This window comes from Podarcis vaucheri, assembly GCF_965113315.1.
Source record: "Podarcis vaucheri genome assembly, chromosome: 14".
NCBI classification, from domain to species: Eukaryota; Metazoa; Chordata; class Lepidosauria; order Squamata; family Lacertidae; genus Podarcis; species Podarcis vaucheri.
In genome coordinates, this window is record NC_138752.1 from 21788490 (window position 1) to 21802259 (window position 13770).

The 13770-nt window shown below is 51.0% G+C and overlaps 1 protein-coding gene across 1 annotated transcript in view; it reads left to right on the forward strand.

Moving 5' to 3' along the window:
• Positions 1-3933: 3933 nt before the first annotated feature.
• CHSY1 (chondroitin sulfate synthase 1) overlaps positions 3934-13770 on the forward strand; it is a 95295-nt gene continuing 85458 nt past the window's right edge. Inside the window, exon 1 of the mRNA XM_082198428.1 lies at positions 3934-4697. Coding sequence (XP_082054554.1) covers positions 4381-4697 — 317 coding nt within the window. The 5' untranslated portion in view covers positions 3934-4380. The remainder of the gene's footprint in view (positions 4698-13770) is intronic.

Sequence of the window (13770 nt, forward strand, 5' to 3'; positions counted from 1 at the left end):
AAATAAAATTGGCCACCTCAGAGCATTCGTGAAAGCTGCTGCCTTATGGTCGTACATTTTGTTCTGGAGTTCCAATCTCCAAGTGGAAAATATATGAGTTGAGTAATAAAGTAATAAAGAGGCTGCCTGTATCATCTGCAGTGTTTATACGAACATACAGTATGAAGCTGCTTTATCCTGAGTCATCCATCTAGAGCTCTGAACTGTCTTACTCCAATTAGCAGCAGCTCTACAAGGTCTCAATGGAATTCCCAGTTTTGAGCTCTTAGATCCTTTTAATGGGAGATAGTGGTGAATCTGGGATATTTGGCATGCAGTGCCTGGACTCTTTATCTTAGAATTGTGGCCTTCACATAACTTTCCCCATTGAAATGCTTGCAGCCAGTGTACCAGTCTTCCCTTAATTACATGCAAACCTTAAATTAGAGGTGGGCCACATTCCCTTCAGAGCAATCTTCCAGGGGCAAACCAATGGGCAGATCAATGGGTAGATCACTGCCAGTTTATTTATAGTGGGAGTAGATCTCTTGGAAGATCAGTCCCAAGCAGTCTCTTGGAAGTTGGACACCCCTGGCCTAGGGGATGGGATGATGGTCTGATGAAGGGATTTAGTCTAGGGAGAGGGTGTGCATGGCCTGGGGGCCAGTCTCAAGGGCCAGATAAAAAGGCTTGGCAGGCTGCATTTGGCCCTCAGCCCCCTGCTTTAAATTGCCATGCATATGTATTATGTCCTCAGGTATTGGAACCAGAATAATGGGACGCGGGTGGCGCTGTGGGTTAAACCACAGAGCCTAGGACTTGCTGATCAGAAGGTCGGCGGTTCGAATCCCGTGATGGGGTGAGCTCCCGTTGCTCGGTCCCTGCTCCTGCCAACCTAGCAGTTCGAAAGCACGTCAAAGTGCAAGTAGATAAATAGGTACCGCTCCGGCGGGAAGGTAAATGGTGTTTCTGTGTGCTGCTCTGGTTCACCAGAAGTGGCTTAGTCATGCTGGCCACATGACCGGAAGCTGTACGCCGGCTCCCTCAGCCAATAAAGCGAGATGAGAGTCGCGACCCCAGAGTCGGTCACGACTGGACCTAATGGTCAGGGGTCCCTTTACCTTTACTTTATTGGAACCAGGATACAAAAGATAGCCCTGAGAAGACCTGCTCATTTTGGGGCCACATTGAGGCTCATTAATCTACAAAGTCTGAGGCCAACTGTTCCTCTTTTGGGTGGGCCTGCAGACACAGAACGTACCAGCCCCATCACGAGGCACAGTGAGGCAGCTGCCTCTGACAGCAGATGCTGAGAGGTGGCAAAGAGTTGACAGAGCCCTGCGCCTCCTAGGTTTGCTACCCTCAGGTGCAGCGGAGGGTTCCATCTTGTTGCCAGCATTGAAGTGAGATTCAATAGCCAGCCTCATTGGCTGTTGTACATGGAATGGGGAGGATTCTTGGGGGAAGCCATGACTATTAAAAGTGGTATGATAGCGCTTTAAAGGCATAGCGCACATGGGGCCCTAAGCATGCATTGGATCACTGATTAACTTAGAAATACAGCCCACTGAAATCAATGGCATTTCGAACCAATTAGCTCCTAGCATCTGAAAAAGGACCAGGTAAGTCTCTGGCTATTCACCACACTTGAGGGCAGGTGAAAAGAACTTCCATGTCCAGATGCAGTCTATCTCTGTACAGTGGTGCCCCGCAAGCCGAAATTAATTCGTTCCGCAAGTTTTGTCGTCTAGCAAATTTTTCATCTTGCGAATCACGAAATCCCATAGGAATGCATTGAAAATCAATTAATGCATTCCTATGGTCAAAAAAAGTCCAAACAAAGCCAAATTTGGTACAACAACAGTTTATTAACTGCTCTTTAAAGTCACACATACTGTAAAGAGCAGTTCAAAAATTGAAGGGAAAATAAATTAACTTTATAAACAAAGCATGTCTTTGTTTTTAGACAAAGGAAACAAAGTCGCGAGACGTTTTCGTCTTGCGAAGCAAGCCCATAGGTGAAATTCGTCTTGCGAGGCAAATCGAAAACGGAAAAACCTTTCGTCTAGCGAGTTTTTTGTCTTGCGAGGCATTCGTCTTGCGAGGTACCACTGTATATGCACCAGATGTGGGGGCCATCAGGAGCTAGAATGCAGGACTGGTTCTGGCTTCCTCACTTTCACTCACAGCAAGGGATGATCACTTCCAAGAAGAATCTGGCAGGGAATCTTTGGGTGAATATCTCTGGGGCTCCCTCTCCAGCTCTTTAGGATGACAGTTCCCATCAGATGATGTCCAAAACAGCTGGAAAGGTGGCCCCAAACAGGCAAGGGCTGGGCTGGAGATGGCCACAGATTTGGATTGCTTTAAAAGAGGATTGGGAACTTCCATGAAGAATGGCTACAGATGGCTACTAGGGATGGTGACTACTGTTCTGCCTCCACAGTGGAAGGCAGTAATGCTTCTGAATGCCAGTGTGCTCTTGTGCCCAGGTCCTGCCTGCACCTGGTCAGCCACCATGATGCTGGACTAAGTGGGCCATCCGCCTGATGCAGCAAGCTCTCCTTATAAATGCAGGGTGAGTCTTTTAAAAGATGCCCAGTGGAACATGTGTACTCTGTATCCACGGGGCCTCTTTTAAAGGACTCACCCTGTATTATTTATTGAATTTCTATACCACCCTATACCCGGAGCAGTGGTGTAGCGTGGGGGGTGCAGGGGGGGCCGGCCGCACCGGGCGCAACATCTGGGGGTTAGGGTTAGGGGGCGCAAATCCACGGGTTAGGGGGCGCAAATTACTTGCCTTGCCCCGGGTGCTGACAACCCACGCTACGCCACTGACCCGGAGGTCTCAGGGCGGTTCACAGCACAAAATCTAAATATAAAACCACAACATATATAATCAAAATAACAACAACCCGCTTTAACGCAGCAGAACTTTTGTTCTTAGGGGCTAGTAACTTGCGCGCGTTCTTATTTGCCAGGCTGGGCCGGGCGAGGCGAGTCGTCATTCAAAAAATCTCGATTTCGAGCCTCCCTCCCTCTTCCCATTTCCTTCCTCCCCGCCGGCCTTCCCTCTCCGGGGCCCCCCGGCTTCCCTGCCAGCAGCCTCCCTCCTCCCTCGGCCTGCCAAGTGCGGGAGAGACCCCTTTTCTCCTCGGAGCCCGCGCGAGCGAGCGAGCGGGAGAGGCCGAGGGTTGCGTCCGGGACGCGCTGCACTGCGCTACGCCCGGGCTCCGTGCGCCCTGAACGGCGGCCGGGCCGTCTGGCTGGCAGGCGGAGAGGTGGCGCCCAGGGGCTGGCTCGCCTCCGCCTCCCCGCTCCGCCCTCTTTTCCCCCCGCCCCGGCGCGCCATGGCGAATTGAGCTGCGTGGGGATGCGCGGGCAGTATCCCCGGGCCGGGCAGGAGCGGTGGCGGTGGCGGCGGCGGCAGGAGGAGCAGCAGCCGCGGAAGCAGCAGCAGCAGCAGGGCCAGGCGGAGCCCGCGGGCGCCCGGCGAGCAGGCGGCGGCCCCGGGCTGCGTCCAGGCGGCGAGCCACGGCAGCACTAGCGGCCGCAAAGGAGGCGGAGGGAGAGGAGGAAGAAGCGGCGGAGGCGGAGGCGTCCGAACAAAGCGCGCTTCCCCGGCACAGCAGCCCAGCCGCCGCCGGAGGAGGCGGAGCGGGAGGCTCCCCCATGGCCGCGGCGCTCTCGGAGACGCTGAGCTTCCCTGCGCCGCCGGGGCAGCCCAGCCGGGCCGGCTAGGAGCGGGAGGAGGAGGAGGAGGAGGAGGAGGAAGGGCCGGGGGCGCGGGGCGCTCCTGGGCCGGAGCGAGGAGGTGGGGGTGTCCCAGCTGGAGTTGCGGGAAGGAGGCGGCCAGGAAAGAGAAGGGGCGGCAGAGAGATAAAGAGAGGGCTGCTCTTTTTTGAGGGGGGGGGCGTCCTAAGCAAGAAAGGGGGGGGCAAGGCGGCGCTTTCCCTTTTTCTTTTTGCAGGCAGCCGATTAAGCAAGGCGCGGTGGGGGGGGGGAGGCGCAGTTGGGAAGAGTGCTTAGGTCTCCTGTGGGGAGGGGGAGTGGTCAGTTAGGTTGTGGGGCGGCGGAATTCTGCTGAGTTGGTGGGGTTTGGGAAGAAGGGGTACAGAAAAGCTCACAACTGAGGTAGGGGGCAGAGGACTGGGATATCTGGGGAGGACAGGAAGAAGGCAGAGAGGGGTGCAGGAAACCCCCCCTTTTGGATTCCGGAGCTCAGACCTACCCCCCCCCCCACGCACTACTCTTGGGGTGCTTCCTGTTTTGGGGGGAGCTCTAGTGTGTGGCCAAGGGACGGAAAGAGAAGGCGCCCTGTTCTGGAAATCTGAAATTGAGGGGTGTGTGTGTGTCTGTTTTGGGGGGCCCTGGGTGTGCTGAGGCAGGGGGTGGGGAATGGCTGGCAGAAGCCGCCGCTCCTGGCTCAGCGTGTTGCTCGGTCTGGTGCTGGGCTTCATCCTGGCTTCCCGGCTCATCCTCCCTCGAGCCTCGGAGCTGAAGAGAGCAGGGCAGCACCGGCGGAAGGCCAGCCTGGAAGGGTGCCGGACAAAGGCCAGCGGGGGGCTGCTGCACCGAGACTCCCGGGGGGCCTTGCTGTGGCACCAGGACCCTGCCGAGCACCAAGGCGAGATCCTGCCTGCCAAGAACTTCCTCTTTGTGGGGGTCATGACGGCTCAGAAATACCTGCAGAACCGAGCAGTGGCGGCTTACAGGTGAGGACCTCCATTCTTTCCTCCCACCCACCTTCTGAGCCGCAGACTTAATTTACCCTCTGTTGTGTGGCTAGGAAGGCTTCTAACACCCATTTGTGGGACAGGACATGGCTCATTGCTGCTGCGCCTGCTTTGCGTTCAGAGTGTACTGCAGGTGGGGCTGGGAGAGGCCTCTACCCTGGAGAGTCACTGAGAGAGTATGGGCCAGTGATCTAAAGCAGCTTCCCATTTCAGTCAACTTTTTATTCAGGACAATGAGGACTAGAACCTTAGATTGTTAGGAAGAACTGTGGTCCAGTGGTAAGGCATGCAGAAGGTCTGGGGTTCAGTCCCCAGAACCTCTAGGTAGGACTGGCAGAGGCCCCAGTTCGAAATCGTGAAGAGCCACTGCCAGTCCCCCTAGACAGCCCCGTGCTAAATGAACCCAGTGGTCTGACTCATAAGGCAGCTCCCTGTCTTCCTAGCTTTTACCTTGCAATTAACTGCTATCCTGCGTCTCTCTTCCCAGCGATGCATGTGGCAAGGCCTGTCTCACTGACACCCCATCACCTTCCTCCCACTCTGCACAACCGCATGGTGCATGTTAAACGGGTCTCTCTTTCCACTGCGCATGGGAGATGGGGAGAGAACCCTCTCACCTGTCCTCCTCTTCCAGGAATTCATTCCCAGGGTTTTCTTTTGCCTGTTCCTTGCTCTTCAGGGATGTGAGAGCCACTCCTCTCTGGCGGCCCTCTCTCACAAGAGAACAATCCCTGGCATAGGGAATGCGGCTTGTAAGTTCTGCCAGTTAGCTTCCTTGGCATGATAATTCTGTATGTGAAAATACATGACACACCCTCCCTTGGTTTTGGTGGAGGTGGTTTGGAGATCTCTGGAGCGGAGGGGAGAGAGACTGAGACCAGCTTGCTTCCTTTGTATATGTGCTGCTAGCTTCCCATCTGTTAAGAAGATAAAGGCTTGCATTAGAGAGGAAGGGAATCTTGTTTTATTTCCCCTCCTCCCTCCCCATAAGCATCTCAAACCTGCTTCATAATTCCAGGAGGGGGGGGGGTGTCTTGCTGAATACCTGCTGGCTTCTCTTAAGCACTGACAGATGGGCACCGGGATTGACCAGGGAGGCCTTGCCTGTGTCCTGATGGGCAGCCAATCTTTATAACAGCTTTGTGTGCCTGCTGTTGTGATCAAAATCCCCCAAGAGGGCATCTCATCTCTATCTCATTTCTAAAGCTTCCTGCTCGGTGACTTGAAGAAGGATCCTGCTGGACAGTAACGGGGGTTTATCCTATAAGACAGGTGGGGTGAAATATTTGCCCTGCATCTGTTTAAGGAATGAAACCAAAACAGCTTAATTTGACCAAACAATTGAAACCCGAGTTTTGACTCTGCTCTTCCCCCATGGCTGCAGGCAGTGATGCTTCTGAATGCCAGTTCAGCAGGGTGGTGGGGTCAGTTCTCTTGCCCTTTGGTCTTGCTTGTGGGTTTCCCATTGGGGCATCTGGTTGGCCACTGTGAGAACAGGATACTGGACTCAATGATCCACTGGCCTGATCCAGCAGGATCTTATGTCCTTAGTTGCTAACACGCAGCCACATGCAAATAATTTCAGATATAGACCACCCAGAGACTTTAGGCCACTTTCTGGCCCGTATGAATTCATGTTTTGATGTTCTTTGAATGAACACAGGCAGATGCCTTACACAGAGTCAGCTACACTGGCTAGCTCAGTGTTGCCTGCATTGGCAGGCAGCCGCTCTGCAGGGTTTCTTCAGGACATGGTGGGGATTGAACCACGGACCTTCTGCATCAAAAGCAGATGCTCTACCACTGGGCCTCCTTGCAGTTTCTTGTTTCTTTGGTCTGAGACTCTTCCTCTGCTTGTTGCAGACACCGCAAGAATTACTAAATCAAGCTGCATAGGTAGGAAGTGATGCAATTGGGTAGACACAGAAGAGCCTGTTGGTGGACTTCCCAGCTTCCTTCCTCTGCAAGGGGAAAAGAAAAGGGATGGCCAGGAGTGTGATGCATTCTGCAGGTTGAATATCCCCTTCTCTATAATGCAAGTGGGCAGTCTGTGGCCCTACAGATTAAGACTCCAGCTCATCACCCCAGCCAACATGGACCATGAAGAAGAGGCCAGTGGCCTGTCTGGTCCAGCATCCTGTTCTCACAGCGACCAGTCAGATGCTTGGGGGAGCACATTAGCACTCTCTCTTCCTGTGGTTTCCAGCAAGTGGCATTCACCTGCCGAGGCAAAGCATAGCCATCATGTCTAGTAGCCGTTGCTAGTCTTGTTCTATCACTAATCCTTTTTAAGCCGTCCAAGTTGGAAGGCCTCGCTGCCCTCTGGAAAGTGAGTTCCATAGTTTAGCCATGCATTGGGTGATGGGAGATGTGGTCCGATGGCATCTGGATGGTCACAGGTTCTCCACCTCTGCTCTGCAAACTACAAACGTATTCGTGACCTTTTGCTTGGAAGGGGCAAATCCAGTTTTCCGGGTGCGTGTAAATAGCCGTTTGCTTTGTTTTACATTAGCCAAAGGACTATTAGATTTGATCAAGTGTGTGGCAGGAACGCGGGGAGAAAGAGTTCAAGTCCTTTCTTCAACCCCTAAAGCAGACAAGCTGGCCTGACTTCAATTCTTTCAACAGTGTTCTGAGAGCCAGGTAATAAATGTCTGCCTTTATGAAAGGCGTGAAGGGCATAAAGGCATCATATCCACTTGAGGTGCATGCTATCAGATGTTAGGCCATTCAATGTTAGTGGTGGGCAAGTTTAGCCCTCAAACCGAATCAATGCTTGCAAATGTAATGCCTTTTGGATTTGGGAATGCAGTGCTTCCAGGGAAGGTCTGCAGCTCAGTTGTAGAACATCTGCTTTGCACGCACAAGGTCCAAGGTTCAATCATTACCATCTCCTGGTAGGGCTGGGAAACACTTCCTGCTTGGAAGCCTGGAGAGAGATTGCCAGAAAGTGTAGACAGTCCTGAGCTGGATGGACCAATGTTCTGACTCCGTACAAGTCAGCTCCCAATGTTCCGGTGCTTCTCCATATGATAGTAGAGAAAGGGGGCAGTCAGGGATCTTTGGGGGGATAAAGGTAAAGGGACCCCTGACCATTAGGTCCAGTCATGACCGACTCTGGGGTTGCGGCGCTCATCTCACTTTATTGGCCGAGGGAGCCGGCGTACAGCTTCCGGGTCATGTGGCCAGCATGACTAAGCCGCTTCTGGAGAACCAGAGCAGCACACGGAAATGCCGTTTACCTTCCCGCCAGAGTGGTACCTATTTATCTACTTGCACTTTGACGTGCTTTCGAACTGCTAGGTTGGCAGGAGCAGGGACTGAGCAACGGGAGCTCACCCCGTCGTGGGGATTCAAACCACCAACCTTCTGATCGGCAAGTCCTAGGCTCTGTGGTTTAACCCACAGCGCCAGCCGCGTCCCCTTGGGGGGGGGATAGACTATATCCCCTTGAGGGGGATAGACAATAGCTAAATCTCTTCCCTGCACCTTGGGACCCAAAAGCATTAAGAACCAAGCCTGCCCTGGCTGAGTGTATAGTCAAGCTTTTTATACCCACCGCCCACTAATGCATCTTTCTTGATGGTAAAATTTCCTTACCTCCCACCAGTGCTTGATGGAAGGAGGATTCCGCTTGTGCTGTAGAACCCCCTACCGCCCACCTAGAATCCTGAAACGCCCACTAGTGTGCGGGAGGGACCAGGTTGACAACCCCTGGTATAGCGGGACGTTAGGAGAAAGTGACAGGATATTGCAGGCTCTTTAGGTGGATTTTTTTTCACAACAGGGCGGCTGACCTTCTGCACTCAGCTATACTTAGGCTGCATCCATTGCACACATTTAAAACACTTGTTATACTGCTTTAACAGTCAGGGCTTCCTCCAATGCATTCTGGGAACCACAGTTTGCTAAGGGGGCTGAGAGTTGTTAAGAGGCCCTTATTCCCTTCACAGAGTTGCAATTCCCAGTGAATTAACAACCCATCCCTCTTCCCTGGGAACTCTGGAAATTGTAGGGGAGTTCTTGGAGGGGAGTAGAGTTCAAACAACGCTCAGCACCTTTAAGAAACTGCAGCTCCTAGAATTATTTGGGGGAAGACATGACTGCTAAAGTGGTACTAGAGTACTTTAAATGCATGGTGTATTATTCAGCAAAACTGGTGCCTGCAATCCACCTGAGAGCCGTGATTTAAGAGGCTTCCTTCGTTCGTGGCTCATCTTTTTTCCTCCGAATCATTTAGGTGGCATCGATTAAGCACCCTTGTTCTCAGTGAGGCTGTAAGAAGCTAATGTTCATGTACTGAATTATAACTTTTGGCAAGGATTCTGGCACAAACGAGCCCGTAATTGAAACCAGCTCATTTTCTTTCCCCCCCGCTTCTAACGGAGTGGAAGCTTTTAAAAATGTAATTGATTGATTGGGAAATTATTTTATCCCACTCACCCCCCGACCCGACCCCTTTACCATATACAGAAAGTTCAACTTCCAGGGAGCCAATAGTTTAGCTGATGGTGGTGGGGTTTTCTTATGGGCCTATGTGAAGATTGCGAGGGGAAGTGCTTTTGTTAACTAACACACAGACATATACACACCACCAGAGTGTTGGCCGTACAATACACAGAGATCCAAAGCAATTCATTGGCTCAGTCATTTTTCAATAAGGTGGTACCTCAGGTTAAGAACTTAATTCATTCTGGAGGTTTGTTCTTAACCTGAAACTGTTCTTAACCTGAAGCACCACTTTAGCTAATGGGGCCTCCTGCTGCCGCCGTGCTGCCGGAGCACGATTTCTGTTCTCATCCTGAAGCAAAGTTCTTAACCCGAGGTACTATTTCTGGGTTAGTGGAGTCTGTAACCCGAAGCGTCTGTAACCTGAAGTGTCTGTAACCCGAGGCACCACTGTATTGTAGCCAGAGATCTTTTCCAATGTTGCTACCTGGGTTATTTTAACTGGACATATCAGGACGCTGAGCATGGGACCATCTCCTTTTAAATGCGTGTTTCCTTCCCCTGAAACATACCCCTTTGTAGGCTACATAAGAAAAAGACCTTGGGGGATCAGACCAATGGCCTATTTAGTCCAGCATCCTGTTCACGCAGTGGCCAACCAGATGCCTGTGAGAAACTGTCAAGCAGGATCTGAGCACATAGGCATTTTCACCTCCTGTCGCTTCCAGCAACTGAAGCATTGCTGCTTCCAACCATGGGGGCAGGACATAGGCGTCATGGCTAGTAGCCATTGAGTCATAGCCATGTTGTCCTGGGTAATTCACCAGGCTTTTTAAACTCCAGCCTATTATCCCTTTTTCGAGGACCCCCCCCATGCGCAAAACTCACATAGGTGACACCAAGTGTTGCATGTAACGAAAACTATCCTTTTTGATAACTTAACTCTCTTGATTTCCTGGAATCATAGAATTGTTGGAACTGGGAGGTACCCTGAGATACCTTCATCTAGTCCAACTCCCTGCAATGCAGGAATTCAGAGGAGGCTTCACTGGTTTGCTTATACTGGTATATAGGTAGCCTTCACTTGGTTGCTTTGTTCAGGTATGCACGCATGCGTGTAACTCATAAGCTTTGCAGAGTTTTGTAGCAAAAGCAAGTTGCAGCCACTTCCTTGGCCTCACAGAGCTTGCAGTGGTGAAATTGTCAATGTGGAGCCCAACAGAAGAGATGGAAGTGGAGAGGCAGGCGAGAGCGCTGACGTGAATGTTTGCCAAGGTTACTATTTGCAAATAAGCATAACGTGTCTGTTGGTTGTGTGTGCAGCAAAGATGAGTTTTTGAGGAACATTTTAAGGAAGAGAGGTGGTTTCGCATGCACTTTCAGAAACAACAAGAGTTCAAGGCGTAAGGGCAGTAAGTGGGAATGGGAAGAGTATTTCAGGATGTAGGGGTGTGTTTGGCCAGCTCAGGATGGTAGAGTCAGAGGAGCAAAGAGCGGGGAAATACCGTATTGGATGTACCGGACCACAGGACGCACCTAGTTTTTAGAGGGGGAAATCAAGGGAAAAAATATTATTCCCCCCCCAGCCCCAAAGAGCAACGGACAGGCTGCGCGCTTCCTCTTTAGCCTTGAGCAGCATCTTTAGCCTTGCACAACGGGATGGATCGTGCCCGCTGTCCCCCTGGGCTGGACTAGATGACTCCTGGGGTTCCCTTCCAACCCTGCAATTCTGTGACCTCGGAAGTTGTTGGGGGTCTCCATCACTGGAGGCTTTTAAGCAGCGGTTGGGGGACCACCTGCCTCGCGTTCTTTAGCTGTGATTCCTACATTGTGAGGGGGCTGGGCTAGATGACCCTCGGGTGGCCCTCCCAACTCTATACAGTCCTACACTTCTGCGGCAGGAGATCCACAGCCACTTCACACAATGCCCACTCCCAATTTTCACTGGAGAGACATGTGGCTTCACTGTCTAGGTAGGTACCCCCCTACCTGCCACTCTTCCCTCACCCCACTTAAGCCAAGGGAATTCCTGTCCAGAGAAGCTCCCAGGTGAGGCAAGGGTTAAGATCTACCTCTGGTAAATGGCTTTGTATCCTCCCTCTTTCCCTTTTCTCTTCTTCTTCTATGCTAGTTCCTTCTCTTGTGTTTTGTTTAATCTGTCTTTATTGTATACTAAAATAAAAGCTGCAAAGTTTCGTTTTTTATAATATTTCCCCACTCCAAACTAAAACGTTAATCTAGATAAAAACACTGATCCGGAGGAAAATAAGGGGGTGGAGAAAGGACGAAAAAAGAAAAAGGGGTAGAGATAGAGAGATTTTTTAAAAGTTGGCTTCTTTAGCCTTGTGCAGCCTCCCGCGGCTGGAGAGGCACGCACAGCTAAAGAGGAAGCCCGGGCAGCGAGCGCGATCCATCCCGCTCGCTGCCCAGGCTTCCTCTTTAGCCTTGCGCAGCCTCCCACGACTGGAGAGATTGCGCAAGGCTTTTCTAGAGGAGGGAGAAGGGACTAACTGGCCGCGTCAGTCCCTTCTCCCTCCTGGGGAAAAGCCCGCAAGAGCCGCGCGAAGCTTGTGTGTGGCTCTTGGGGGCTTTTCCTGCTTGCCCCCCCTGCATTCGCTCCATAGGACGCACAGACTTTTCCCCTTAGTTTTTAAGACGGAAAAACTGTGTCCTATGGTGCGAAAAATACGGTAAGTACCCATATACAGGAGAAATGCTGCAGAGGCCTCTAAACAACTTGTGACCAGGACAGCTTAAGGACCGCCTGAGCCCTTACTGTACATCCCAGCCCCATCACCGTGATCATCCAGAGGAGAGCTGTTTGTTGTCCCCTGAGTTGCAGAGTCCCGACCGGCATTAATTGTAAGCTGGGTCCTCTGCTGTGCGACACTTTTCCAACAGAGATGCAGCAGAGGCAGCCTCGCTTTTTATTTCCAAGTTCCTCTTGAATACTTTTTTTTATGCCAACAGGCCTATTAAATTTTTTCTTGAGTAGCCAGTCATTTTAACGACTCTCTTGTATTGCTTTTAATGTTTTTTCCCCCCAAATGCTGCTTTCCACTATCTCTCATCTTTTATGAAAAGGTGATATATAAATGCTGTCTGTCTGTCTGTCTATCTATCCATCTATCTATCTAATAGTAAAGCTAAAGACGAGGAGATTAAAATTAGATCCAGAAGGCAATGGGAAGCCAGTGTAAGGGTTTTAACAGCAGGAGGAGTGCATATATAGTCTGAAGCTACACATGCTGCAGAATGAGGTGGTAGAATCCTCTCAAGGTAGTAGAATGGACTGTACCACTTCAAACTGCTGGCGTCGGGGTGCAGTGTTTGAATACTCCCTCATGTAAGAAGCAGCCCTTCTTACATGACGGAAAACTAGCCCAGCAGGGAGTAGGCTGGGCTAGAACCTTAGGGTGCTAGGTTTCTTGTAGACAATTCCTCGCTGCTCCCCACACGGGGAGTGTACAAAGGCTATCTTCTACTGCAGACTCTTGTGATACAATTCCACCACTAATTTCTGCTACTTTGTAGGCCAGGCCTGAGTGAGACACTTAAAGCAGCAGCTGGGAGAAGGGCCATAGCTCAATGGTGGAATATTTGCCTTCTCTGTAGAAGGTTTCTGGTCCAATTCTTGGCATCTCGTGGTAGGGCTGGGAATGTCCTCTGTCTGAAACAATGGAAAGCCGCTGCCAGTCAGTGTCAACAAAACTGAGTTAGGTGGATCATTGGCCTGACTTCATATTAGGCAGCCTACCTGTGTTGACTGGCTGAGTTTGCTTTTTTAGTTACAGTATCGATCACCAGATTTTCAATGTCTGTTCCACTGAGATGCTAGTGTCTTAGAGATGTTTAGTACAGTGGTACCTTAGGTTACATACACTTCAGGTTACATATGCTTCAGGTTACAGATTCTGCTAACCCAGAAATAGTGCTTCAGGTTAAGAACTTCGCTTCAGGATGAGAACAGAAATTGTGCTCTGGCGGCGCGGCAGCAGCAGGAGGCCCCATTAGCTAAAGTGGTGCTTCAGGTTAAGAACAGTTTCAGGTTAAGAATGGACCTCCGGAACGAATTAAGTACTTAATCTGAGGTACCACTGTATCTCAGCTGTAAATGTCCACCCTCCATAAATCTTGTTTGTGTGATCAACATTCTGCAAAAAAAAACAATAACTCCCGCGTTTCCTTTCCAACACATGGTTCTTTATGTATTTTCTTTTAAAAATTTGCCAATGTTAAATTAAAACCCCACACCAAATTGATTGGGAGATGGTAAATAGGATGGTAAGTAGAACCATGCAGGGTCAATCCAATGGGCCGTCTAATTCAGCATCCTTTTCTCACAGTGGCCAACCAGGTGCCTATGGAAAGTCCACAAGGAGGGTAAAAGCACCATCAGTCTTCTCTCCCGTCCATGTTCTCCAGCATCTGGTATTCAGAGGCAGTGCTGAGCTAGATGGACCAGTGACCAGACTAAGCATAAGGCAGTTTCCAGTGTCCTAAATTAGACTTCCCTGTGGTAGTGGCTGTAGTACAGTCCAAAGGCCCGTCCGGTCTGGTAACCTGCCTTCACAGTGGCCAACCAGGTGTCTTTGGGAAGCCT